Below are 24,910 nucleotides of genomic sequence, written 5' to 3' on the forward strand. Positions count from 1 at the left end.
GGCTTTACCCCGAGCTCATTTTTCAATATTTCGAATATTCGAATTCGAATGGAATATTGCGATAAGTTCAGCTCACGAACCATTTTTCGCTCACTGCGGGTTTCGATCAACTCGCTTCTTTACTTTCCAAACCATTTCTGCTGATGTTGCTGTTTTCTTCCGTCCACTTCCTTGACACCGGGCTACGCTACTAGTATCACGGTAACGAGCGATGGTACGAGACACAAAAGATGTATTCACATTTAAATGCTGGAGTGCTCTAACGATAGCCACTTGTGGTTTTCCAGCCAAATATAAATAAATCACACTATCACGCTTGAATTCCATCACGACCAACTTTTTTTTTTCTGGAAAATTCTCACCAAAATCCTGTTGTACGCTTGTAAACAATATAATGAGCTGTCACTGGAATAATTTTAACAGCTGTTGGACAAGTGGCTTGGAAATGACAGCAGTCTAAAATTGGCTGCAGTTTTTCCATGTCACCCTGTATAAATCGATTGATTTGTGATCAAATGGACCCATAATTTTTTGTCCTCCATTGTGAGAAAAACACTAAGGAATATATCTAAGATCATTTTTGACAAAAAGCAAAGCATTATTATTAAATTTACAATAAAAAGGCCTTCAAATTACTTTCTAAGTAGCTCACAGACCTATATGACTAAAAATTGCCTATATGGCTATGACCCGAAGAATGTCAAGTATGATTGTCTAACAGAAATCATTTTACCTTTTTGTTAATTGAAGTACATAAAAACTTAATTAGAAAACTATTACAAACATCTACACACTTGGATGACAAAAGAAACCTGTTCTGAGTCATGTTATAGAACATACCTCTTAAAAACTCCGTTCGCATAAATTCATGCGTAAATGTTGAAACTCATAATTTGATTTGAAATCACACAATGTTTCTTTCTTCCTGCTCTTCTTCTGTTATTTGCCGGCATTATTTAATGTTCCAATGATTTCGTAACAAATTTAATGTTCTTATGATTTTGAAATATGTGTACCTACAAACGAGCTACCGATCAACTTAGTTGTCATCACAAGTGGTTTTGTTCTACCGCAAATGTAATGGAAGACACAAATGCTTTACCCGATTGCGTGCGCTGAATGGGCATTATTGCTCACCGCGAAACTAGGGTGTAACGATAAACAAATATGCCTTCACTGTAGATATTGTATAAATTTTGAAAGATAAAGATTGAATAGAATGACAACTAGACCAGTAAGGAAAAGTCAAAAGTCGGGAGGGGCCGACCATATGATACCCTACACCAGTATACATATTTAGTAGAGCTCCCATAACAAAATAATTTAGTTGAAGTAGATCATACAACCTATCAACATTTAGCTTTAGAGCAGTTATAGTTGGGTTTCAGGGGGAACTAATGTATGGGAGACATATCCAATTCTGAATTGATTTTCACTAAATTTGACGGAGTCATTTTTATTATTTATACCAAATAACAATGCAATATAATGCATGATATCACTACGAGAGGGATTATATTAAACATTATATATATCGGAGCCGAGTTCCGCCAAATGGGGTCGAATCTCAATCGGATTAAGGATATATATGAGAGCTATATCCAAATCTTAGCCGCCATCGATTAAATTTGGCAAAGGTATTTCCGAGCTCTATAAGATATCTGGTACCAAAAATCATTGTTGTCGAGTGCAATTACGAATGTTGGGGACTTAAACACCAAATCGGATGAAATATATATATATGGGAGCAATAGCTATATCTGAACCGATCTTCGTACTTGCAAATTGACGTACTTGCTTCTAGACTGAATTCGGTCGGATTTACCAAAATTTAGGAATTTTTGACAGATATTGGCCATTTGGTGCACATTTAAACCGAAATCGGTTGAAGTTATGTATGGGAGCTATATTCAACTCTGAACCGATCTTGATACAATTTGGCAGAGGTATTTGTGGGCTGTATCTGATAGCTGGTACCAAATATCATTATTGTGGGGTGCATATTACGAATGTGAGGGACTTAAATACCAAATCGGATGAAACTTATTTATGGGAGCTATAGCTATATCTGGACCGATTTTTTCCAAATTTGATGTACTTGCTTCTGATATTGGCCACTTGGTGCACAATTAACTAGAAATCGGTTGGAGATATATGGGAGCTATATTTAAGTTTGAACCGATTCTTACCAATTTCAACAGGTTGCGTCCTTGGGTCGAACAAATATTGTTTGGAAAATTTCATCTCAATCGGATAATAAATGCGACCTGCATTTTGTTCACAAAAATACATGGACCGACGGACGGACTGACATGCATAAACGAGTCAAAAATTGATTCTATGGAGATTTTCAAAAGTAACTATGGGTCAATCTCGCTTCCTTGACCATGTTGCATTCAAATGCACAAAGGCAGAATACCCTTACCACTATGTGGTGTAGGGTATAAAAAAAGTTAAGGTGAGAATACATACAGAGTGAGATAAAAAAAAATTGCAACAAAGTTAAACGCCATAATTTTTACATTTTTATTTTTATTGAAAGCAAAAAAAATCGGAAATAGCATCAAATTTTAGAATAAGTTTGGATTTGTTCGAATTAATCACCTTTGGCACGAATTATGGCCTTGAAATGACCAATGAAACCATCACACGCTGCTCGAATGTTGCTCTGCGGTATTTAGGCCCATTCCCGGCGAAACGCTTGCTTGAGGTGATCGACACTTTCGTACTTTTAGTGCCAACCTTGTTTTCCAAAATACTCCAGGCACAATAGTCCAACGGATTGTTATCCGGAGATTTTGCAGACCATTGTGTGTTGGAAATGAAGCGAGGAACCTCATTTTGAAACCATTCTTAGGTGGCGCGTGCTGAGTGCGATGCTACTGAGTCCTGTTGGAATTGCAAAGGTCCAGAATATTAATATATAATAATAAATAAAAGATCATATTCGGTATTTATTCTGATGCCAGGTTTGATTAAAACGAGCGGAGAGCGACCATCGCCTGTTATGGCGGCCCACACCATCACCATGGCCAGCGCTTGAGTTCTAGTGGCCAACCGAAGGTGCGCATCTTCAGCTGACCTCTTTGGCAAGTAAACACGATCATTTTGTTTGTTTACAAACTGCTGGACAACGAATGTTTTCTCATCGGAGAAAACCAAATTCGACAGTTCACCCCTTTCGGATAAGCGAAGCAGCTCTTTTGAGCCTATTTTCTTTCTGTTGCGGTGTAAGTTCTTGCACTTTTTGGAATTTCAATGGCTTTACCTCAAGCTTATTTCTCAATATTTGCCGAATGGTACATTGCGATATGCCACTGCAACGTGGTTTTCGACCAAGTCGCTTCTTTATATCATGGTAACGAGCGATGGTACGAGACACAAAAGATTTATTCACATTTAAATGCTGGAGTGTTCTAACGATTGCCACTTGTAGTTTTCCAGCCAAATTCAAAGAAATCGCACTATCACGCTTGAATTCCATCACGAATAACTTTTTGTTTGGAAAATTCTCACCAAAATACTTTTGAACGCTTGTAAACAATATAATGATCTGTCACTGGAATAATTTTAACAGATGTCGGACGAGTGGCTTAAAAATGACAGCACTCTAAAGTTCGTTGCAGTTTTTTCATCTCACCCAGTATATATATATTCTTTGTGGGATCTAAAATGTATATTTCGAGCTATTAGGTAGGTTGTGGGGGGAATAAAAACGGTAAACAAATATTGACATTTCTTTTAGTCTTTAGCCACGAACCCTTCTGACCAATTCCAAACAAAAATATGGAGGATGGTAACAATAATTGCATGTACATTTGGTCTTTAACTTTGGTAAATCCCGGTCAACTAAAGAGTAATTTTAACTCCTTCATCTTGAAACGCAAACTTCTCTTACTTTATCTTGACATGTATTTTATAAAATTACTCGCGTATGGAACCTAACACAGCTGTGCAATTTCTGGAAATTATATTTGAACTGAAACAAGGTACAAGTCCAAAAACTGTTCATGAAAGATACTTTGGAGTTGTGTTCATGAAAGACACTTTGGAGTTGTGTATACATACGCGTGTGTGTGTGTGTGTGTGAGTTCAAATGTATGGTGTTTTCACTTCAAACCGGCATAACAACTTTTTTTATTATTAGTTTTTTTTCTCTGTTTCATATCAACAAAATAGGTAATTGGGAGTTCTTACTTTGGGATGGCATATTTGTTTGCCGAGAAGCCAAGACATTTTGGCGTAACCTTATTATTCATTTTAGTTATGTTTATATTTACATACACTCTTAGAAACCTTTCGAAACGAAGTGTTTATCATAGATATTTTTACCTTTTACGATACAAAAATTGTGTTATCCAAATGCAGACAGGCAGGCAGGCAACCAGTTTATGACCTCGTAATGAAGATGCTTTCTGGTCGGCTGGTTGGCTTTTCAAAGAAATGCTTCTTGATTGGGGTTTCGTCTTTGGTTGTAGTTGTTGTTATTTTCAAGATTCCTATTCAAATGTATGCCAACCGGGTTTAATTTCGTTGTTGTTGTTGTTGTCTTTTCGTTTTTATCCCCGGCTATTGTTTACCTTAAACTTTTGGTTTTTGTTGGTAGAGTTTAAATTATTTAAATATATCTATTGTGTTTTTTGTGTTTTTACGAAAAACACAACTCTTACGAATAGCATGAAAAGTAGAACACGATACGCATTTATTTATTTATTTTTTTCTTTAAATATTTAAAGGTTTGGCTTTTCAACTTTTTCTTTTTTTTAATATTTATTGTTGTAATATTTAAAAATACTTCTTTCAATCACTCAAAACTTCTAATAATTTCACTTGTTAATCGATTAGTCGATTAAAGACGTGCTTACAATTAATAGACCACAATTTTTAAAGAAATTATCTTGCACTGCAATCAGCCACACTTTTATTTGCAAACATTAATTTTGAATTTGCGGTCACGTTTTATTTCGTTACTTTTTTAATAATTTCGAATTTGTTTACTTTTTTATGCATCCGCGATCCTCAGTTGTCATACGCACGACGTTCACGTTCAAACTTCAATCAAAATTAAACTGAACAAAAATCCAACAAAAGTGCTGCAAAATTAATTCAGTCATTGTTGTGTTATAAAAACCCACTCTCTTACTCATTTGTTTGAAGACAACATGTTGGCAGAGTTGCCAGTATTTGGTAGTGGCATTTGTACCCAAAAAAAAAAATACCCAAGTGAAATGAAAATCAAAATGGGCACTCAAAGACATTAAACGTATGATGAAAAGTTCATGGGAAGGATTGTACTGTCAAAATTACCATAAATACATACAGGGTGAGATGAAAAAACTGCAACCAACTTCAGACTGATTTCATTTCTTAGCCACCTGTCCGTCAGCTGTTAAAATTATTCCAGAGACAGCTCATTATATTGTTTACAAGCGTACAAAAGCATTTTGGTGAGAATTTTCCAGAAAAAAGTTATTCGTGATGGAATTCAAGCGTGATACTGTGATTTCTTTATATTTGGCTGGAAAACCACAAGTTGCTATCGTTAGAGCACTCCAGCATTTAAATGTGAATAAATCTTTTGCGTCTCGTACCATCGCTCGTTACCGTGATACTGGTAGAGTAGCCCGACGTCAAGGAAATGGACGGAAGAAAACACCAACATCAGCAGAAATGGTTCGAAAAGTAAAGAAGCGACTTGATCGAAACCCGCGCCGCAGTGATCGAAAAATGGCTCGTGAGCTGAACATATCGCAATGTTCCATTCGGCAAATATTGAAAAATGAGCTCGGGGTAAAGCCACTGAAGTTCCAAAAGTGCAAGAACTTACACCCCAATATAAAGAAAATAGACTCAAAAGAGCTAACAGGCGTTGGTCGCTCTCCGCTCGTATTAATCGAACGTGGCATCAAAATAAATGCCGAATATTATCGCGAAAATATTCTGGACCTTGGCAATTCCAACAGGACTCAGCACCATCGCACTCAGCACGCGCCAACCAAGAATGGTTACAAAATGAGGTTCCTCGCTTTATTTCCAGCACACAAGCACTTCGCCGGGAATGGGCCAAAACACCGAAAAGCAACATTCGGGCAGCGTGTGTGGTATCATTGGCCGTTTGAAGGTCATAGTTCGTCGATTTAGCGATGTCCTTTCGTCTGCGGAAATCCCTGTAGTATCCGAACGAAATGATGTAGGTTAATAAAATTTTACTTAGATGTGTGTTATGTCGGCAGCAATTTTGGTTTTGAAAATAGGCTATATAGGTCTAACTTTTTGGTACAGTCCTCATACAACTGTACCACGAGTTTTATAATCTTTTGTTGTTTTAGTCACAATTTGTGCTTGTGTTCCCAGTATGAAGAAAACATCCTTGAACGGAACTGTCTTTATAGTCCAATTTTTTGTACCACCTCCAGATATTCCGTATTTTGATGATTTGAGTGCAAACTTTCAACGGAATTATTTCAAATTTGGTGTTTGGAGTTCGTAATGGGTACTACTTCCTATGACAGATCCACGCCTTTGTATAGCCCCCAATACAACTGTACCTACCAATATTCCGTATATCGATGATTTTAGAGACATTATTCACCGGAATTTTTTCAAGTCTCGTATTTGAACATCTTATTGGCATATGACAAAAATTACATATAAATACAAGTCCACGTCTTCTTGTAGGCCCCAATTAACAATAACTCCATATATTTAATATTTTTATGATTATAGCAGTATTTTTTAACGGAATTTTTTGAAAACTTGAAAATTCGCAATACTCAATTTTTGTAGGTTCTGGAAACGACTAAATACATATGAATAAAAACAAGTAAAAAATCAGCTAAGTTCGGCCGGGCCGAGCTTTTAACACCCTCCACCATTTTGAAGAATCTTGAAAAAATCCGTCGAAAAATACCGCTTAAATGAAAACCGTAATATGGGGGCTATATGAAGACGCAGACCTGCATAAGTAATTGTTTGTCATAAGCTGTAGCACTCATTATAAGCTTCAAACTTTAAATACGAAATTTAAAACAATTCCGGTTAAAGATGTCGCCAAAATCATTGGTGAAAATACCGAATATCGAGAGGTATCGTTATATGGGGGATATACGATATCGTGGGCGTATATAGACAATACTCTTCCAGGAGGTTTCGAAGAAACTCATTTTGTGGATTTTCAGACAATCCCATTGAAAAATTTGGCTACAATCATCAAAATACCGAATATCGTTAGGTGCCGTTATATGAGGGATTTACGATATCGTCGACCTGTATAGGCTATTCTCTTAAAGGCGGTAAAGTACCCACAAAGAACTCTTGTATAGAATTTCAGACAATTCCATTGAAAATGTATTTTGATTCATCAAAATGTCGAATATAGGAGAATATCGAATACCGTTATATGCGGATTATACGATATCGTGGAACAATTTAGCTTCCTATCTTAATTTGTTTTGACTCTAGCGTAATTACAACAGAGGGACATTGCTCCAAGAGATTTCATTTGACGGAATTTAAAAAGTTAAAATGGACTGTATTTAAAATACTAAAATTTGCTTTGAGTTTCCCTGAAATTCGCCTCTTTTCGGCGAATTTGACATTTTGCGCATTTACCAGATTTACAAGTGAACAGTGCTATTACAAACTCAAAAAATCGTTTGACAAATTAGTGCGATTATTCAAACATCGATTGTTGTTAACTTTTTCTCAAACAGCTGTTAAACTGAAAGTTGTGTGCAAAAACAACACACATTCATGACGTCGTAAATGTTGTAGCCGGTCATCTCACCTGTATCTATTGTTAGACTAATACATTGGACGCTATTCTCAATTCGAGGTGAAAGGTCAAAATAAAATAAATCGAGCAATGAAAGAGGCTTTTGTTAATATTTGTAATGTCCCAACGCGTATCATTACCTATGGTGGCTGGGTGGAGGAATCTTTAGATGATGTTAAAGAAGTCGCCATATGTATAACGGGAAATCCTGGCTTACCAGGTTTCTATGGGGAATTTTGTGAAACATTACATGAACGACTCGAAAAGAAAATGCCCGTATGGATAATCGGTAAGTGTAGTGTAGTCTTCAGAAGTGAAAGCTGACTCATGACAGTGATGATGTTGCAATGCATTCGCATATCAGACTTGTAACATCGATTATGAGACAGGTGGTGCGGTGAAACGATACCAGGTAGATGGTCTATCATTCCAAAAATTTTGGAATACACCTCTAGTACATATTAAACTTTTCCTTTGGTGACTCTATTAACCCAATGTAATTTACCCAATTTCACTTTTTAGGGCATGCCGGTCATGACGATCCACCAGAAAACAGCCTTCGTGAGGTACCACAACTGAAGGGAAATGAGGAGATGTTCGATTTGGATGGTCAAATTCGGCACAAAGCAGAATTCATTGAGAAATACGTTCCTGATAACGTAAAGATACATTTAATGGGACATTCCATAGGAGCATGGATGGTGCTACAACTTTTGCAAAAAGATGCGATACGAAAACGTATCAAAAAATGCTATTTACTATTCCCTACCATAGAACGAATGATTGAATCGCCAAATGGTTGGACATTTACAAAAATTGGTTTGCCTTTATATTCCGTTTTTGGTTTCCTTATTGCTTTACTGAATCGCTTGCCCAAACTATTATTAATTTTATTAGTACAAATATACTTTTGGTTCTCATCGATACCAAGTCATCATTTAAATACAGTTTTGGGTTATATTAAGGCTACAGTAACGGAAAAAGTGGTATTCTTAGCTGAAGATGAAATGGCACGCGTCCGTGGCTTACAGAAAGACATAATACGTGACAATCTACCATTGTTGAAACTTTACTATGGCACAACCGATGGCTGGGTTCCGGTAAAATACTATAATCAACTCAGAGAACAATTTCCCGACATTGATGCCCAGTTAGATACCAAAAAAATTGATCACTCATTTGTGCTGCGTTCATCGAAACAAATGGGTGGAATTATTGCTGACATGATTGTAGAAAATTCAGAAATACTTGGCACGAAATAAAATAGGTTGAATGCGGTCTATTTTATGTTTATAAAAAATCGCATAGCTTTTAAAATAAATGGAAATATTTATTTATATGACCATGTTTGCAGTTTATTTTAAGGTGGATTGTATATGGTAATATAAGGAAAACCAATTGACTCGATTAGGGTTGAAACACAAGTATCTGGCATGCGATGAAAACCACTTTGACTCGTTTTGGCATAGATCGGTTTACATCTCAAATTTCCTTTCATGAAAACTCTAATTAAATTTTGAAAATATAAGTTCATTTGACCAATCTGATTGATTAAAGATTGTTTCCACTACATATCTGATATTTAAAAAATTCAAAAAGTTATTTATACGTGACTGTGAATGGTACATCTGTTTACATTTATTAAATGTGTCTATACATAGTTCTTTCATGAGAGGTCTTTATATAAATATACCTATGTGTATAAGTTTATTATCAAGTAAATATCTATTTTCATAGTTATTACTCAGAAGCGGATCCAGATCCCGAACCACCGGATCTTGATCCCGAACGTGAGCGGGAACGGCTTGGCGAACGAGAGCGGCTACCTGACTTAGAACGAGAACCACTGCGGCTGCGAGAACGTGAGCGACTTCCCGATTTAGAACGTGAGCGTGATCGCGATCTGGAAACCGAACGCGATCGAGAACGTGACACCGAACGGGAACCTGATCTAGATCTTGATCGTGACCGATCCGATTCACTTCCAGAAGCAATACGTTTACGAGCACGTTTGACACTGCCAGCACTGGCGTCCGAGTCACTGCCGCTAACAATGTCGGCTTTCCTCTTTCGGGGCCCAGCATTGCTGTCACTATCAGATTCACTCGTTGAAATGGTCGCTTTCGAAACAATTTTCATTCGTTGTTTAGCCGATATTTTCTCCTCCAAGGCAGCCTTCTTGCTAAGTTTTTGTTTCTTCTTTTGTTTCTTTTCCTTGGCGCCACCCTCACCATCACTATCGCTATTGTATGCATCCTTAGCTTTACGTTTGCGTGGTGCACTTTCTTTCTTCTTACGTGGAGCTCCTTTAGATTTCTTTTTGCGTTCGCCACCACCATCATCCATACGTGCAGCACCACCGCCCTCACTGCCGTCAGAATCAGTAACGATGTCATCCTTGCGGGACCTTCCACCACCTAAAATAAGCATTGTTCGTATAATTTGTCATTTCAATATTGGGAATTATATTTACCTTTTTTGCGTTCCTTTTCTGGTGCCACATCTAATGTCAGCATCAAATTCTTGGTCTTCTCCACATACTCTTGACGTTTGGCCAACATTTGCTCGCGCGAAGCCTTCTCCAGCTCTTCGCGTTTTCGTCGTTCTTCCTCTTGGCGCATTTTGAAGGCCATACGTTCTTCTTCTTGTTTGCGCTTCAATGCCTTCTCCTCTTCGTCTATGCGTCGAGCACGGGCCACATGATATTGTGCTTGCGACAACAAGTCCTGACACTGGTTAGCTTCAATACCAGCAACTTCAATGTTGAAACGAGTCTTGTCTCCATGCACGGAAAGATATTGGAAATATCTGTTTGAAGAAGGAAACATAAAAATACAGGGGAAATAGTCCATGGAAAACATATTTACTTTTGAGCCAACTCTAACTCATGGACAGATTGCAGTACAACTTCCAAAGTGGATTTTTCATCTTTCAAAATATTCATAGCCAAACGTTGCAAAACAACGGCAATATTAAATAGCAACACCTTAAAATATTAACAACTTAGATCATAAAAAATATTGATTGATATATTTTTCTATACTTACGGTGTCCTGTGGTGCTACTTTTCTGGCCTTTAGAAGCACCATTTTTGCCTCTTTCAAACGATTAGCTCGGAGATAAGCTCTTGCCAAATATTGCATCACTTCTACGTTATGGTGTTTATAGAACTTCTTCATACAATTCTCGTACATCTGAATGGCGCTAATATATTGTTTCTGCTCCACATATATGTGAGCAATGTTAAGCCAAACATCGCAGAAATCTGCAGTAGCTTCGCGAACTTGAGCAAATATATCTCTCGCCTCAATTACACAACCTTTGTGTGCCAATACAGCTCCTATGCCATTTGTAGCCCAAATATTACGCGGATCATTGCGTAGAACCTAAAACGAAGGCAAACAATATTTTTTTGTTTTTAAATAGACCTCAATTCTGTAATTGTGGTTACAAATCCACATGTATCAAATATCCTAAACGACAACAGTCAATGACAACTATGAACTACAGGTGCAGTTTCCCAAGTTGTTTTTTGTTTTTATAACTATTCCATTGATGTTGAAACAATTGATCTGTTCTAAAGAGTAGTAGATTTGTAAATTTTTCGATATCGTAATGAAAAAATAGATTATCGCAGTAAAATGTTTACACTCTTTTTAAATTACATGATGAGGGTCAATGTCTTACCTGTTTGTAAATTGACAAAGCTTTTTCTTGATGTTTCCTTTCCTTGTCTTTGTCTTTTGTGGGTTGGTGTAATGTTTGCAATGAGAAATTGCCTAGCGCAATTAGCGAATAAGCATCTTGTGATGTGGCAGGATTTTTAAGAATTGTTTCGAAATTCTTTTGGCCTAGAGCAAACTGCATTTTGGCCAAATGCAAATTTCCCAAAAGTGATCTGTTTAGACAAATCAACGATTATATCAAACTGTGAAACATGTTTTGTGGAACTGTAAAAATTAAACATACCTGGCATCTGGATTGTCATTATTTATATTCAACGCATCTTTAAAGAAATCGGATGCTACAAAAATGAGACCCTTGTCTCGTGCCATACAACCCAAGCGCAAATAGCAATCAATGTAATTAGGATGTTTCTTTAATATATCCTTGTATAGTTTGTCGGCCACATCAAAACTGCTCATTGCCTCGTTCAAACGAGCCAAGTTGTATGTCATGGTCACCGATATGGAGTCGTAATATTGTGTATCATTGGGCGCCTCGGCTTTTGCTCTTTCCAATGCATCCAACAGTTTTTCCTTGGCAACTTTAAGATTACCCAGGCGATATTGCAAGGCGGCTACATTATTAAGAATTTCAGCTGGTATTTCTACCTTAACTTTTTCTGTTAAAATTGAAGATGCTGTGCCATAGGCTGCCAATGAGGCTTGTAAATCGTTTTGCTCCAAAATTTGAGCCAATTCAATCCAAGCTTCTACATCATCAGGGAATTGTTCGGTGACCTTTTTCAAATGTGCCTTGGCCATGTCACGTTTTGTCTGCGAACTGGATGTGGCATAGAGGGAACCTAAAATTTTCATGGTTTCATAATTTCCCGGCTGTATCTTGAGAACTTTTTCGAAACATTGTGCGGCCTAAAATGAAAGTAATTATAAATGTTTGTACATATTAAATGAATAAGTAATTGAATATCTTACATTCTCCGTATCTCCCCGATATATGTACATCTGACCAAGACCATAATGTGGAAGCACAAAGTTTGCCGGAGCTATTTGTGTTGACTGATAATAATATTGAAATGCTTGATCATAGTCATTTTGAGCGTGAAAACTTCTTGCCAATTGGTAGCAACTTTCAGCTCGCATTGCTTCATTTTCGGTATTGTGAAAGGCATGCAAAGCTAAATGTTGTACTTTTTGATAGTCCTTCTTGAAGAAAAAGTGATTAGCCAGATGATTAAGAACCATAGGACTTGTCGAATCAATGGTATAAGCCTTCGACAACATTTGCACACCCATTTTATTTGATTCAGGCTCATGCAAATTCAGCTTAAGTATGGCTAGACCAATTAAGGCACCCACACAATTAGAGTCCAATTCAAGGGCACGTTGAAACGCCAATTTGGCCTTTTCAGGATTGTTCATCTTAAGAAAGCAATGACCCATACCCATGCGCACATTGGCCGGACAATTGGGATTCGTTCGCAGGGCTTTCTTGTAGAAGGCTAAAGCACCGCGATAGTCCTTTTTGTTAAAGGCAATGCAGGCCTTGCCTAAAAGCGAGGGAATATTCGAGGGCGATTGATTTAAGACGAAATTGAACTGAGCATCGGCTTGATCCATTTTGTCGCCTTCCAGCAGGCAAAAATATGCTCTACCCAACAAGTGATTTTGGTCATACATAATGATTTTATCAGCAGCTGTGTACAGATTGGTGGCCTTCATAAACAGTTCGCGCTTCTTGTCCTTTGATTTTTCCCGGTTCGCCTCATGAACATAGTGCGCGGCCAGCATATCATAGCAACGCATTTTGTCTTTTTCCATTTCCCGATACTCCGTATTGGCCTCATTCCGAGCCGTTTCGAGTAGGCGAACGAAGTCATCTGTTTTGTTTTGCTTGTAATAAGCAAGCTAAATACGCGAAAAATAAGACCAATTATCACAAATGGAGTATAATAAACATGGATTCACATACCGCCACATTGACCCAGGTATTCAGCTGCGAATGCTCTTGCCGCAAAATGCTCAAAACTTCCTCACATTCTGGCAATTGGTCGGGATGCACCTCTATAACCTAACATGAAAAATTCGAATTAATTGGAATAAACAATACTACACCGAAGCACACTAACCTCATCCGTATCACGAAGAGGTATTTCTATAGAAGCCGACATCCTGGTTTTTAATAATTCTTTCTCTCCTTTTTAAGAAACGAAACCACCGCACAACGAAATCAGAAAACTAAATAAAAGGGATCTGTAAGAACACTAAATCTTCACAAACGATACCACTGCAAAACTAGGGATATGAAGGTCGACTTCCGATTAATCGAATAATCGACCATCAGTACTCAAAGTTCTGAAACTCGAACTCGACTATGGAGTTAGGTGAAAATCGAGTACTCGACTATTCATAGTCGATTTTAAATTCCTGTTCAACTAATGTGTGCTCTTCGATTTTTTCGAAATTTTTTCCAGTGGTAGGTATTTTTACTCTGATCCCGGGAAACTATTTTTTCTTGGGGGACGGACCCGGGATCCCTGATTTTTGACTCCAAAGACCGGGTTCAAGACCCGGATCCAATTACCCGATATAGAAAATATACGTATCGTTGGAAATCTTATTACCCGGATTTTTTATAAAACCCCCAAAAAGTCAAAAAAACGGCCCATTATGGGGGTCAACAAAACTTTCCAAAGTGCTACAATTTGTGCTAATACCTATACTGAGTCCAAAGATATGGTCTTTCCATCCGCATAACCCGATTCTAACCAGTTCATTAAAATTATGTGTTCAATACAAAATGTCGCCATCGTTGTGTCAGCTATAATTTGGCATCAATTTTGTTGACCCCTATAATGGGCCCTTTTTTGACTTTTTGGGGGTTTTATAAAAAATCCGTTTACAAAAAATTGATAAATTGACTAAAGGGCTAAGAACATAAGAAGCTTGAAGTCATGGCTAAGCATATTAATGTCAAATTATAATGGAAAACGACGGCTGGATTTTAGTGCGGCTCTGTAATCCCTTTGTGAAATGTCACAAAATATGCCTAGCCATGACTTCAAGCTTCTTATGTACTTAGCCCTTAAAAGTTCAGAACGATGACTACTTACTCCATCACCCCCTGGTATTTTCATAAGCTTTCCAACGATACCTATATTGTCTATATCGGGTAATTGGATCTGGGTCTAGTCGGGGTCTTGAACCCGGACTTTGGGTTCCCGGGTCCGTCTCCCAAGAAAAAAAGTTTCCCGGAATCAGGGTATAAATACCTACCTCTGGAAAAAAAATTCGAAGAAATCGAAGGGTTTTCACTAAGCTAGAGTTAAGCCGGGAAAAATGGCAAAACTAGTAGATTCGTGCGGGTTCTAGTAGAGAGCATATAACTTCTTGATTCTTCTTCTAATTAGGAAAAATTGTTTTGTGTAAACAAACTGATAATGCAATTGTGAAGGCTAACGTATTTTTTGTGTAGTGTATTTACCATGGCAGAAGAATACAGGTAGATGCATCAACGCTTGGGAGCATTGATATGTCAAAAAATTTTAAATGTTTTTTTCAAATATAAGTGGATTTTTATATGTTTTTTTATACTACGTCATACGGAGGCTATTATAATTTGCGTTTTCAACAATTTTTACACATATAAATAATTTTTCATTCAACATTTTCAATTCCAAAATTGGTTTGACAGTTCATTGTCCCAGCAGATGTGTCGACGCGTCTACCTATATTCTTCTACCATGGTATTTACAAAGTCTTTTGTATACTAAGTGTTGTATTATTGTGTAGTATGCTTGGCCCGAATGTAAACAGGTGGCAACGCCGAAATATAGTCGCTTTGTTTTTATCGCGTATTTATTTCTCGCTGGGTCAAATATTTAATATTGATTCCAACTGAAATAGTTTTTTTCCGTCAAAATAATTAAATTTTCGTATTAAAATGTGGTTTATGACACATACAACAAGCGGTAAGTTGATGTGGAGCGAAATGTTTGGTTTTTGAAAGGCTTTTAGTTCAATTGTATGTAATTTGGTGCATCCAATGACCACTGGCTGGGGCTGCATATATACATATACAGAAAATAACGTCAACTGTAAGCATTAAAATCAAAGTGAATCATGTCTGGAGTTGTGGAGCTATTGTAAAAGATGATAAGAATAATGTAAATAGGAGTTTTTCATTACTCCATTCTATATACTATATGAATGTTTAAATTATGTTATAATATTGATGTGAATCAGGATGTATAGGCATAGGTATGTTTGTTTACATGTATATATGCTTGGAGTCCCGCTAAAATTTTGCAAGTTCTTTTAATTTTCGTTGGAGCCATATTATTATTATTATTATTTCTGCATGCACCCAAAGATAGGAAGTTTATGAGGAGGGAAACATTTATGTTTTGCCGGTAACAACATGACTTCGTGTAAATGCTATGTTCTGCAAATTATATGTAATTATTAGTATTATTTCAGAATTGCAATTTTTAGCTGTATTTTACCTTGGCACTTTTATACCCCCATACTTTAACTAAATGTATATCTATCTACATAGGTTTATCGCAGTTTAAAATATGCTACAGTTTTGCACAAGTGGTGGATGTAAAGGCACCCTAGTTGGATCAATATATAAGCTGTACTTTCCGCTATAGCTCCTAGAAAAGAAATTAGGTTATAGTATTTATTTAATTCTTAATATAAAAGAATGTGTGTCTTTCTTATTAAGCGGTAGAAAACAAAGACCTATAGAAAGTAATAGAAAAAGTCTAAAACTCGTGCAGCTCCAATTCGGTGAGCCGACCATCGTGTTAAAGCTTACTGTACGGATAGACAACTTGTGACACCATGATTATAATGGGAAACCGCACATTTTTTCTGATTTTGTCTGAGCCTCATATTAATATTTCTTTCTTTCTATTTATTAATGAAATATATAAATATACATGTTTACGATCATTGAGAAGATCGCTTGTGAATTTCCAGCCAGTGAAACGTCGTACTAACTCGGATATCCTTCTTAATATTTTGAATAGGTGAAAGATTCTATCTATCCAATGATAAACCGAAATACACTGTAGGTCGCGTGGGCACTGACTTGGAATTACAGAATGATAATTGTGTCAGTCGTTCACATGCTGTATTCCATGTAACAGAGACCGAAAATGAAACCTATGTCGAATTGGAAGATATGGGCTCTAAGTATGGGACATTTATCAATAAGGACATCGAAAAGAATGTACCTCTGGTGAAGGGGCAAAAAACTCGTTTGAAAAATAACGATATCGTTAGATTTGGTCGTCTGCAAAATATATGGAAAATTCAACAGTTAAACGTAATAACAATCACATCTGCCTTGAGTGCAGACGATGTGACTCAAGTTACCAAAAACCTTAAAGCTATTAGTGGAAAAATTCTGAATCAATGGTCGCCATGCTGTACACATTTAACCATGAATACCCCCAGCGTTACGGTGAAACTGCTGCATGCATTGATAGATCAAACTCACATTGTGACCACCAAGTACTGGGAAGATTTGGCTAAAGCCGTGGCTCAGCGGCAATCACAACTACCCAAGCCGGAATTGTATCGTCCACCGTTCGACGAGGCTGATGTCGACGTAAGACCGAAGCCTCAGAGACGTTTAATTTTCAATGGAATGACATTCATATTCCTGTGTCGCAAGCATTACGATACCTATGGACCGATTGTTAGAGCTGCTGGAGGTGCATGCAAAGACATAACATCCGGAGTACAGAAAAGCTTTCTAATAAAGAATAACGTTGTTGTCATTCAGCACATACCATCCACACAATCACAAAGTTCGCAAACAATTCAAGGAATTACCGGTAAGTAAACTACAGCAATCTGATCAAATATGCACGCCTCTTTGTAAACTTTTTGTGTTTCTAGAAATACTTGAAAACCATTCCAGACGCATTATACCCGAATACGAAATCGGTTTAGCCATAATTAAATGCTCAACACAGGAAAACTGCAATCCATTGTACAAAATACCAGAAAGTATTCCAAATACGGCTAGATCTCTAGATTTGAGTGGCGATGTGAACACACAATCGCAAGGTTTTGGAATACCAGAAACCAATGTGAAATTGGTGACTTCAACGCCTTATGACATGGCCCCTCCAAATGACTCGGAGGACATGCAGGAAACTATGCCCAACATGTACATATCCGAAACACCAGTGGAGCAACCCAAGAAACGAAAACACATCAATGTACTGAGTGCAGACTCGCAAGATAGCGATGATGAGGAACTGTTTCACTTTCCGAAAAAGTCGTGTAACAGAAATGCTGAAGGAGAAGAACCCTCGAATGTTTCCAACGAAGAGCAGCAGCAGGCTGTTGCTAAGGGAGCTCGACCCATTAAACGCAGTATGTTTGCCTGTTACAATGACAACTCTGAAACAGATAGTAAAATAATGAAACCCTCATCGCCTTTGCGTAACGATGATGGAAATGCCACAAACAACACGAATCGGAAACGTCCCCACATCCAAGTGCTGGGTGAAGAAGACGGCGAGGAAGGTGACGGAGATGATCTTTTCTGCTTCGGTGATACACAAACAAGCAAGAAAAAACGAACAGCAGGCGATGAAGCCGATGACGACTTGTTTGCATTTAAGGACTCGAATAAAAATGACCAAGAAGGCAGCACGGAGAACGATCAAAATGAAGACAGTTCTGAGGTGATGGTGTCCACACAAAAGTTTGTGGTCATTGAAAAACCAAAACCGAAGAATTATTCCATGATACAAGTGCCCAAACCGAAAGTTTTACCACGTACAATTTCTGCCATAGATTGGATATCCGGTTCGTTGGGAAAAATTAAAATTAAGAATGAAAATGGTGTTACTATTAAACCAGAACCTGCTGATGTTAAAAACGAAAATGTTAATGGTGAATTTGAAGGAAAGAACGAGGATGAAGATGATGAAGTCAAGATCAAACAGGAAATTAATGGAAACGATGATGAAGACTCTATTACAGAGGATCACCGCAAGTGGCTGGAAAACATGAAAAATGCCATTGAAATACAGGAAATATCTTTGCATAATAATACCAAGATGAATGAACGTTCACACTATAGATATAGAGGCAGCAATGATACAACGGCGAGTTTAAATGGCACCTTTAGGAATTTCAAGACCTTTGTGAAGGTAGGCTAACATTCTAATATATTCTTATTTTTCGACTGTTTCAATATTTTTTTTTTTAGAAATACCAACCTCCGTCTCAAACAACTTCAATACAATTACATATTCGTTGATTTCGAAACAGAGTGTGATCGTCTACGATTGAAAAGAAGAAAACTACGCATAATTATTTTTCCAATTACTTATTTACACTTAATGTATTCTGTACTATTATGTCATATATTGATCATGAATATTTGATTAGAAATACTCCCCTTTCTTCGTTCATATTTGAACAAATTAATGACGTGAATTTTTATTTAATTTCATTTTCAGAAGGGCATTAATTGCAATTTAAAGAAAAAAAATTATGGGTTTTGTCTGAGGCAAGTATTGACTTTGAAGATCATATTTTGGAACTTATAAATTTCTTGAAAATATTTATTGCCTTCTTTTCTTCGCCAGATTTTACTTTGCGATCAAATAGCTTTGTTGCACCACTCCATTCATGACTAAGCACATTCCTAGTTACGCATGATTTCATATTTAATGATCTCTCTTTGGTTTCCAAGGTAATAAATTTTTGAACTTCTTCGACGTTCTGTAAGTCTTCTATACTAAATTTTGTTCTATTATCTTTAAGTTCTGAACGTTCGACAATTTTCCCCAGGTCAGCCTTTTTCAGTTTTTTTGCTTTAACCGGAGTTATTAGTGTATTTTGTAGTTCATTTTCCAAGATCTGCTTGACTGTCGATTCATCTACATCTTTGCCATTAACTTTTTCTTCAGTTTTCTCCACTGTGAGTGGCCTTTTTTTCATTGTTTCCATTTTCAATGGCAGTGCAGTAGACATCTCAAGGAACTTTGACTTGTCATTAAAAGGTAATTTCTCTCGATATTGTTGTAAATTATTATATAAATGTATGGCCAGATTTCCTCGTTTTATACTTAAAGCGTGAATTTTGGCTATTACAGCCAACAAAAGAGTACACGTTTCGAAGAAGAAATGAATTTTCAATTGACTTGTGAAATATTCTGCAGCTTGAACACAACACTCAACAATACGTTTGTGGAGTTCGCAGACGGCAACGAGACGTGCAAGCAAAAAATCGAAAGTATCTCTCGTGGGTAAGTGCGCCAAGGTGCCTTCCTCATAGGCCACATCAGGTAATGCACTTCTAAAACCTTCTAAATCTCTTTTAAAATCCAATCTTAAGAGACGGCATAGTGCGGTATTTATTTTACACATATCTTTGAATCCTTTCATTTTATTAAAGGAATTTTTACGCCGTGCCATCAGCCTCCCCAAGAGAGCGGCTGTTTCGTTGAATGCCTCCTCATGTGTAGTATGTTTGCTAAAAAAGGTTTCTATTAAAGCATGGAGTTGAACCACTGGAAAAAAAATTATTCGCGATGAGTGATTTTTATGCAATTCCTTTCGGATATAAACTTATTTACCAAAAGACGTTTTTGTCGATGGGAGTGTTAGAAATGGTGGTTTCTTTAATTCAAAATCGTTCCAAAGTTTTTCCATGCTTGAAATGTAAACAATAATCGAATGTGGTGTTGGGTAGTTGACCAACGAAGTTCAATTCAACGATTCATCGGGAAGAGCGACTGAACTAGGTTCATTAACACCTCCCGGTAGTTTTAAAACTGCGGTCAGACGAGCTATTGTTAATGTGAGCCATGGTAGAAAAATACAAGCAGACGCATCAACGCTGCGGAACATTGATATGCCAAAAAATGTCAAATGTTTTTTAAAATATAAGTAGATTTTTATATGTTTTCTTATATGACGTCATTCTGTGGTTATCTTAATTCGCGTTTTTCAACATTTCCTACAAATTTAAATAATTTTTCATTCAACATTTTCAATTCCAAAATTGGTTTGACAGTTCATTGTCTCAGCAGCTGTGTCGATGCGTCTACCTATATTCTTCTACCATGATGTGAGCATATGTTGTCAAATTTTCCACCCATTCATGACACAAACAGAAATTGCTCACATGGTAGAAGAATGAAGATAGTCTCATCGACACAGCTGCTGGGACAATGAACTGTCAACACGATTTTTGAATTGAAAATGTTGAATGAAAATTATTGAAATATGTAAAAATTGTTGAAAATTTCATATTATACAAACCATCGATTTTCGTCGTATAAGAAAACATTTAAAAATATACTTATTTTTGATAAAATATTTAAAACTGTTGACATATCAATGTTCCCAAGCGTTGATGCACCCACCAGTATTCTTCTATCATGAATTGCTCATATCCAGGATCTGCAACAATTTTTTTTAATTATATACCATCTTATTGTGAATCTGTTTACTAACAAATCTGTTCCACAAATAAATCAGTGATGGAAAACTGTTTTCGGATTTCAAGGTAAACTTTTTTCCTAAGTGTGCCCGACTTCTGCTAATTTTGTGTATGTATTTATTGGTTTTTAAAGTGAAAACAAAATATTTTCAAAACCAATGATTGAATAACACGTAAATTGCGGCTCGCGCATGTTAGAATAATATAGTCTTTTTTTAAGTCTTTTGTCAAAAATAAGTCGATTTTTATATGTTTTCTTATACGAAGCAAATCGGAGGTTGTAATGATATGTGTTTTTTAACAATTTTTACAAATTTCAATAATTTTCCATTCACGATTTTCAATATCAAAATGGGTTTGACAGTTCATTGTCCCAGCAACTGTGTCGATGCGACTCCTGTATTCTTCTACCATGGGCTCGCGTATTAAAGTTATTAAGTAGTTTAGCCATGACATTAAAAGATTGAACAGTTTGGATCATATTTTTGAGAGAAAATCCAGACATTTCATTAAATTTTAGAGCTTTTAACTGATTTTAAAAATTAGGACAAATTTGAAAGAAATTAAATCAACTTGTATATAATTTTCAATGAATCTGACAGGAAGCGGGCATAGCCTCAGGGCTGTATTTCTATAGTCTTACGAAGATGTTATACCTCCTTATTGTACCATGGATGTGGAGATTATTACTTGAAATGAGCATGGTAGAAGAATAAAGGTAGATGCATCAACACTTGGGAACATTGATATGCCAACATCTTTTAAATGTTTCTTCAAAAATAAGTAAATTTGTATATATTTTCCTATGCGACGCCAATCGGAGGTTGTTATTACATGATTTTTTTTTACAATTATTACAAATTTTTATTCAAAAAATTGTTCTTCAACACAAATATTTTGACGAAATATGGGCATGAAAATATTAGTTACAATTGTAAAATGCACAACTAGTACTAAAATTTCTCAAAAAACAGAAGACACGTCAAAAACTAATCCGATGCTAAAACCATAATTTCATTTAGCTCAAAACAAACGGGACCGGGAAATACTGAAACAATGAATTGTCAAACCAATTTTGGAATTGAAAGTATTGAATGAGAAATTATTGAAATTTGTAAAAATTTTTGAAAATCCATGTCATAACAACCCTTTATTTGTGTTTTGTAGGAAAACTTATAAAAATCTACTTATTATGGTTAAAACATTTTAACAACTTTCAATGTTCCCAAGCGTTGATCCATCTACCTTCTTCTACCACGGCTTCGGCAAAATCTACAGTTTTTGTAGCGGAATAAACCTTTAGAGATATATAGAACATAGTTTTCAAAAAAAATTTTGAAATTTCATTCAGTTTTGGTGATTTTCAATTATTGATTTAAAATCAATGCAACAACTTGTTTGGTTTTTTTATTATTGAAAAGAATACACACACATAAACAAATAAAGTTGAAAAAAAAAATAAAGAAAAGAAAAAAATTAAATTCATATGGTAACATAACCCTACCTTGATTTTATTGTACCATGGTACAACTTGTAATTTCGGTTGGCTTCTGAGCCACTTGTGTTCACATGAGACATATCAAGGTATTTGTTTTTAAACTAGCCGAACAGCCCTAATACACAACATTAAAATGATTAGGCTATCGCCGACCTAGGTAAACCTACATTTGACAGCTTAATTGTAGAATGGGACAAGCAAGCTAGTTGGAAAACCTCATCATTGTCGTGTGAAAGTACCTGTATTATTAGGTAATAGTATTCCCTCAGCCCAAATATTCCCTTAACACAACAATACAACGATGGCGTTCAGAAATGTTTTAAGTTGTACAAGTAATCTGCTTCGTCGTCAAATGATAACAACCTCTAAATCGCAACTAAAACAAACACGGAGATTTACACTGGGAGTTTCTTTGAGCCAAGAGTAAGCGTGGAGTGTGATTTACTTAATTAAGAATAATCATTAAACTTTCTATTTTTTGTGTACATTAGAGTAAAGGTGACATTTATCAGGGCAAATGGTGAGAGAATAGAAACTAAAGGCAAAGTGGGCGATTCTCTTTTGGATGTCGTAGTAAACAATGAAATTGATCTGGACGGTTTTGGGGCCTGCGAGGGCACTCTTACTTGCTCCACTTGCCATTTGATATTCAAACCAGATGATTACAATAAATTGCCAGAAAAACCCAGTGACGAAGAATTAGACATGTTAGATTTAGCCTACGATTTAACAGACACATCACGTTTGGGATGTCAAATAACTTTATCCAAAGATATGGATGGACTGGAAGTCCATGTCCCAGCCACAATCAACGATGCTAGAGCGGCGTAACTGCTGGCTTTAAAGCTTAAGCTTCAGACAGTGCTTGTGGACAACTACTTCCCTTCTAATCTAATGCCAGTTGTGTAGAAAATTACATTGTAAAACACTAAAATAGGAAATTAAACAAATAATGATTTAGTATCAATGGTATTTTATGTAATTTTAAAGTTGTTGCAATAGAAACTATTTTTTATAAAAATATACAGTAAATATTCTATATATTAATGAAGATAGATTTATTTATTACAGCTCAATGAATCCCCCACGTAGAGTAGTACTTAATGATGGTGACGGCAAACATATGAAGATAACATTATTAGAATGACTATAGACAAAATTTGTTATCAGTTCAATAGCAATATGACTTGGCGATTTTTAAAATTTGCTGTTGACTTACTCTAATATGTACATATGTATTGTACTACACAATTCACATTCAGGAAACAATATCGTAAATTTGATTAAAAAATAATGTGAACTGTTAAGGATAGTTGTGAGTGGTTTTGGTAAATTCAATTCTTTTTGAAATTGATAATGCGACAAAAAGATGAATACTTTATATTCTACAGCTATAATGAAAAATCTTCTAAAACACTTCAAAAATCACAGTACTTCAATATGTACTTATCAAATTGAGAGTAATTTTCTCTTGAAAGGCTAGCATTAAACTTTTACTTTTCAAAACAAGGACATTTATTATAGTTACAAAGTGGTGAGCATGTGATTGTGTCTCAATGGTTTCCTTTTGCATATTTCAGATCATTAAGCTGGTCTCAAAAGAGAAAGACGCACATTTTTCATTTATATTAAAATTTCACCACCAATTTTTATCCTCCACAATGAATGCATTATTACCTTTCTGATTCGACCATGCTATCTATTTTAACAGACATGTCACATATTCAATTCTGAATCGTTTTAATTCCGGAATGTATTTTCGATCATTTTTGTTTTACGTTCATCAGATTCCAATCGATCTGGTGAATTACGAAAAATAATTATTAATTGTAAATATGCCATCATTAGAGGAATGAAATTAATCAAAACAAACTTTATAAGTAGGAAACAGTGTAGAAGTGGAAATTGTAAAAATGTCATGTTTAATATTTTTTGTGCGAAAATCAATTTTGCCCATTTTTGCACAATGCCGAGAGTTTTGATAGTTTCTGTAGTTTCGCTTTAATTGGCCTAAAGGCTTTGTATACTTGTCATAGTGCAAATAAATAAATAAATCAAGACGCAAAGTAATGGACACAATACTGAAAAATAACCCGGAGGAAGCTTCTCACCCCTTGTCCTAACCCAGGGTAATGCCAGCATTCTAATAACAAGTTTTGTTTCAACTTATAAATAAATTCCTGTGCTTGTTCCTAAATAATTAAAACGTTAATTAACATTTCAAAATGCATACTTATTTTTCTGTACCAAATACCATTTCATACCTCCATAGTAGGAGGGTATATTCAGTTTGTCATTCCGTTTGTAACACCTCGAAATATACATGTTAGACCCAACAAAGTGTATTCCTGATCAGAAATCACTCTAGCTTCCGAACGAAATGAAGTAGGTTGATAAAATTTTACTCAAATGTGTATTATGTCTGCAGGACTTTTGGTATTGAAAATGGGTCATGTAGGTCCACGTTTTGG

General features: G+C 36.0%; 6 protein-coding genes across 6 annotated transcripts in view; 3 read left to right on the top strand and 3 right to left on the bottom strand.

Moving 5' to 3' along the window:
• Nucleotides 1-5,035, bottom strand: part of LOC101898463 (unconventional myosin IC) — a 121,331-nt gene extending 116,296 nt beyond the window's left edge. Inside the window, exon 1 of the mRNA XM_005176710.4 lies at nucleotides 4,333-5,035. The gene's annotated coding sequence lies outside the window, so the exon portion shown is untranslated. The remainder of the gene's footprint in view (nucleotides 1-4,332) is intronic.
• A 2,680-nt stretch (nucleotides 5,036-7,715) lies between these two features.
• Nucleotides 7,716-9,111, top strand: LOC101888108 (lipid droplet-associated hydrolase). Its single transcript, XM_005176736.4, has 2 exons — nucleotides 7,716-8,063; nucleotides 8,297-9,111. Exons 1-2 carry the CDS (start codon nucleotides 7,865-7,867, stop codon nucleotides 9,034-9,036), a joined length of 939 nt encoding a protein of 312 aa, XP_005176793.1. The 5' UTR covers nucleotides 7,716-7,864; the 3' UTR covers nucleotides 9,037-9,111.
• A 262-nt stretch (nucleotides 9,112-9,373) lies between these two features.
• LOC101898757 (RNA polymerase-associated protein CTR9 homolog) lies at nucleotides 9,374-13,738 on the bottom strand. The gene is made up of 9 exons (XM_005176711.4): nucleotides 13,587-13,738; nucleotides 13,430-13,528; nucleotides 12,433-13,365; nucleotides 11,744-12,369; nucleotides 11,462-11,672; nucleotides 10,822-11,160; nucleotides 10,642-10,760; nucleotides 10,248-10,582; nucleotides 9,374-10,191 (listed from the first exon to the last, which is right to left on the bottom strand). The coding sequence occupies exons 1-9, from the start codon at nucleotides 13,626-13,628 to the stop codon at nucleotides 9,515-9,517; spliced, it is 3,381 nt and encodes a 1,126-aa protein (XP_005176768.1). The 5' UTR covers nucleotides 13,629-13,738; the 3' UTR covers nucleotides 9,374-9,514.
• Nucleotides 13,739-15,263: 1,525 nt separating this feature from the next.
• LOC101898927 (nibrin) lies at nucleotides 15,264-18,918 on the top strand. The gene is made up of 4 exons (XM_005176712.4): nucleotides 15,264-15,428; nucleotides 16,494-17,306; nucleotides 17,371-18,638; nucleotides 18,698-18,918. The coding sequence occupies exons 1-4, from the start codon at nucleotides 15,401-15,403 to the stop codon at nucleotides 18,746-18,748; spliced, it is 2,160 nt and encodes a 719-aa protein (XP_005176769.1). The 5' UTR covers nucleotides 15,264-15,400; the 3' UTR covers nucleotides 18,749-18,918.
• Nucleotides 18,871-20,224, bottom strand: LOC101888286 (uncharacterized). Its single transcript, XM_005176737.4, has 2 exons — nucleotides 20,073-20,224; nucleotides 18,871-20,006 (listed from the first exon to the last, which is right to left on the bottom strand). The coding sequence occupies exons 1-2, from the start codon at nucleotides 20,146-20,148 to the stop codon at nucleotides 19,021-19,023; spliced, it is 1,062 nt and encodes a 353-aa protein (XP_005176794.1). The 5' UTR covers nucleotides 20,149-20,224; the 3' UTR covers nucleotides 18,871-19,020.
• A 2,381-nt stretch (nucleotides 20,225-22,605) lies between these two features.
• On the top strand, nucleotides 22,606-23,490 carry LOC101899103 (adrenodoxin-like protein 2, mitochondrial). The gene is made up of 2 exons (XM_005176713.4): nucleotides 22,606-22,862; nucleotides 22,931-23,490. Exons 1-2 carry the CDS (start codon nucleotides 22,741-22,743, stop codon nucleotides 23,268-23,270), a joined length of 462 nt encoding a protein of 153 aa, XP_005176770.1. The 5' UTR covers nucleotides 22,606-22,740; the 3' UTR covers nucleotides 23,271-23,490.
• Nucleotides 23,491-24,910: the final 1,420 nt, after the last annotated feature.

This window comes from Musca domestica, unplaced genomic scaffold, assembly GCF_030504385.1.
Source record: "Musca domestica strain aabys unplaced genomic scaffold, Musca_domestica.polishedcontigs.V.1.1 29, whole genome shotgun sequence".
NCBI classification, from domain to species: domain Eukaryota; kingdom Metazoa; phylum Arthropoda; class Insecta; order Diptera; family Muscidae; genus Musca; species Musca domestica.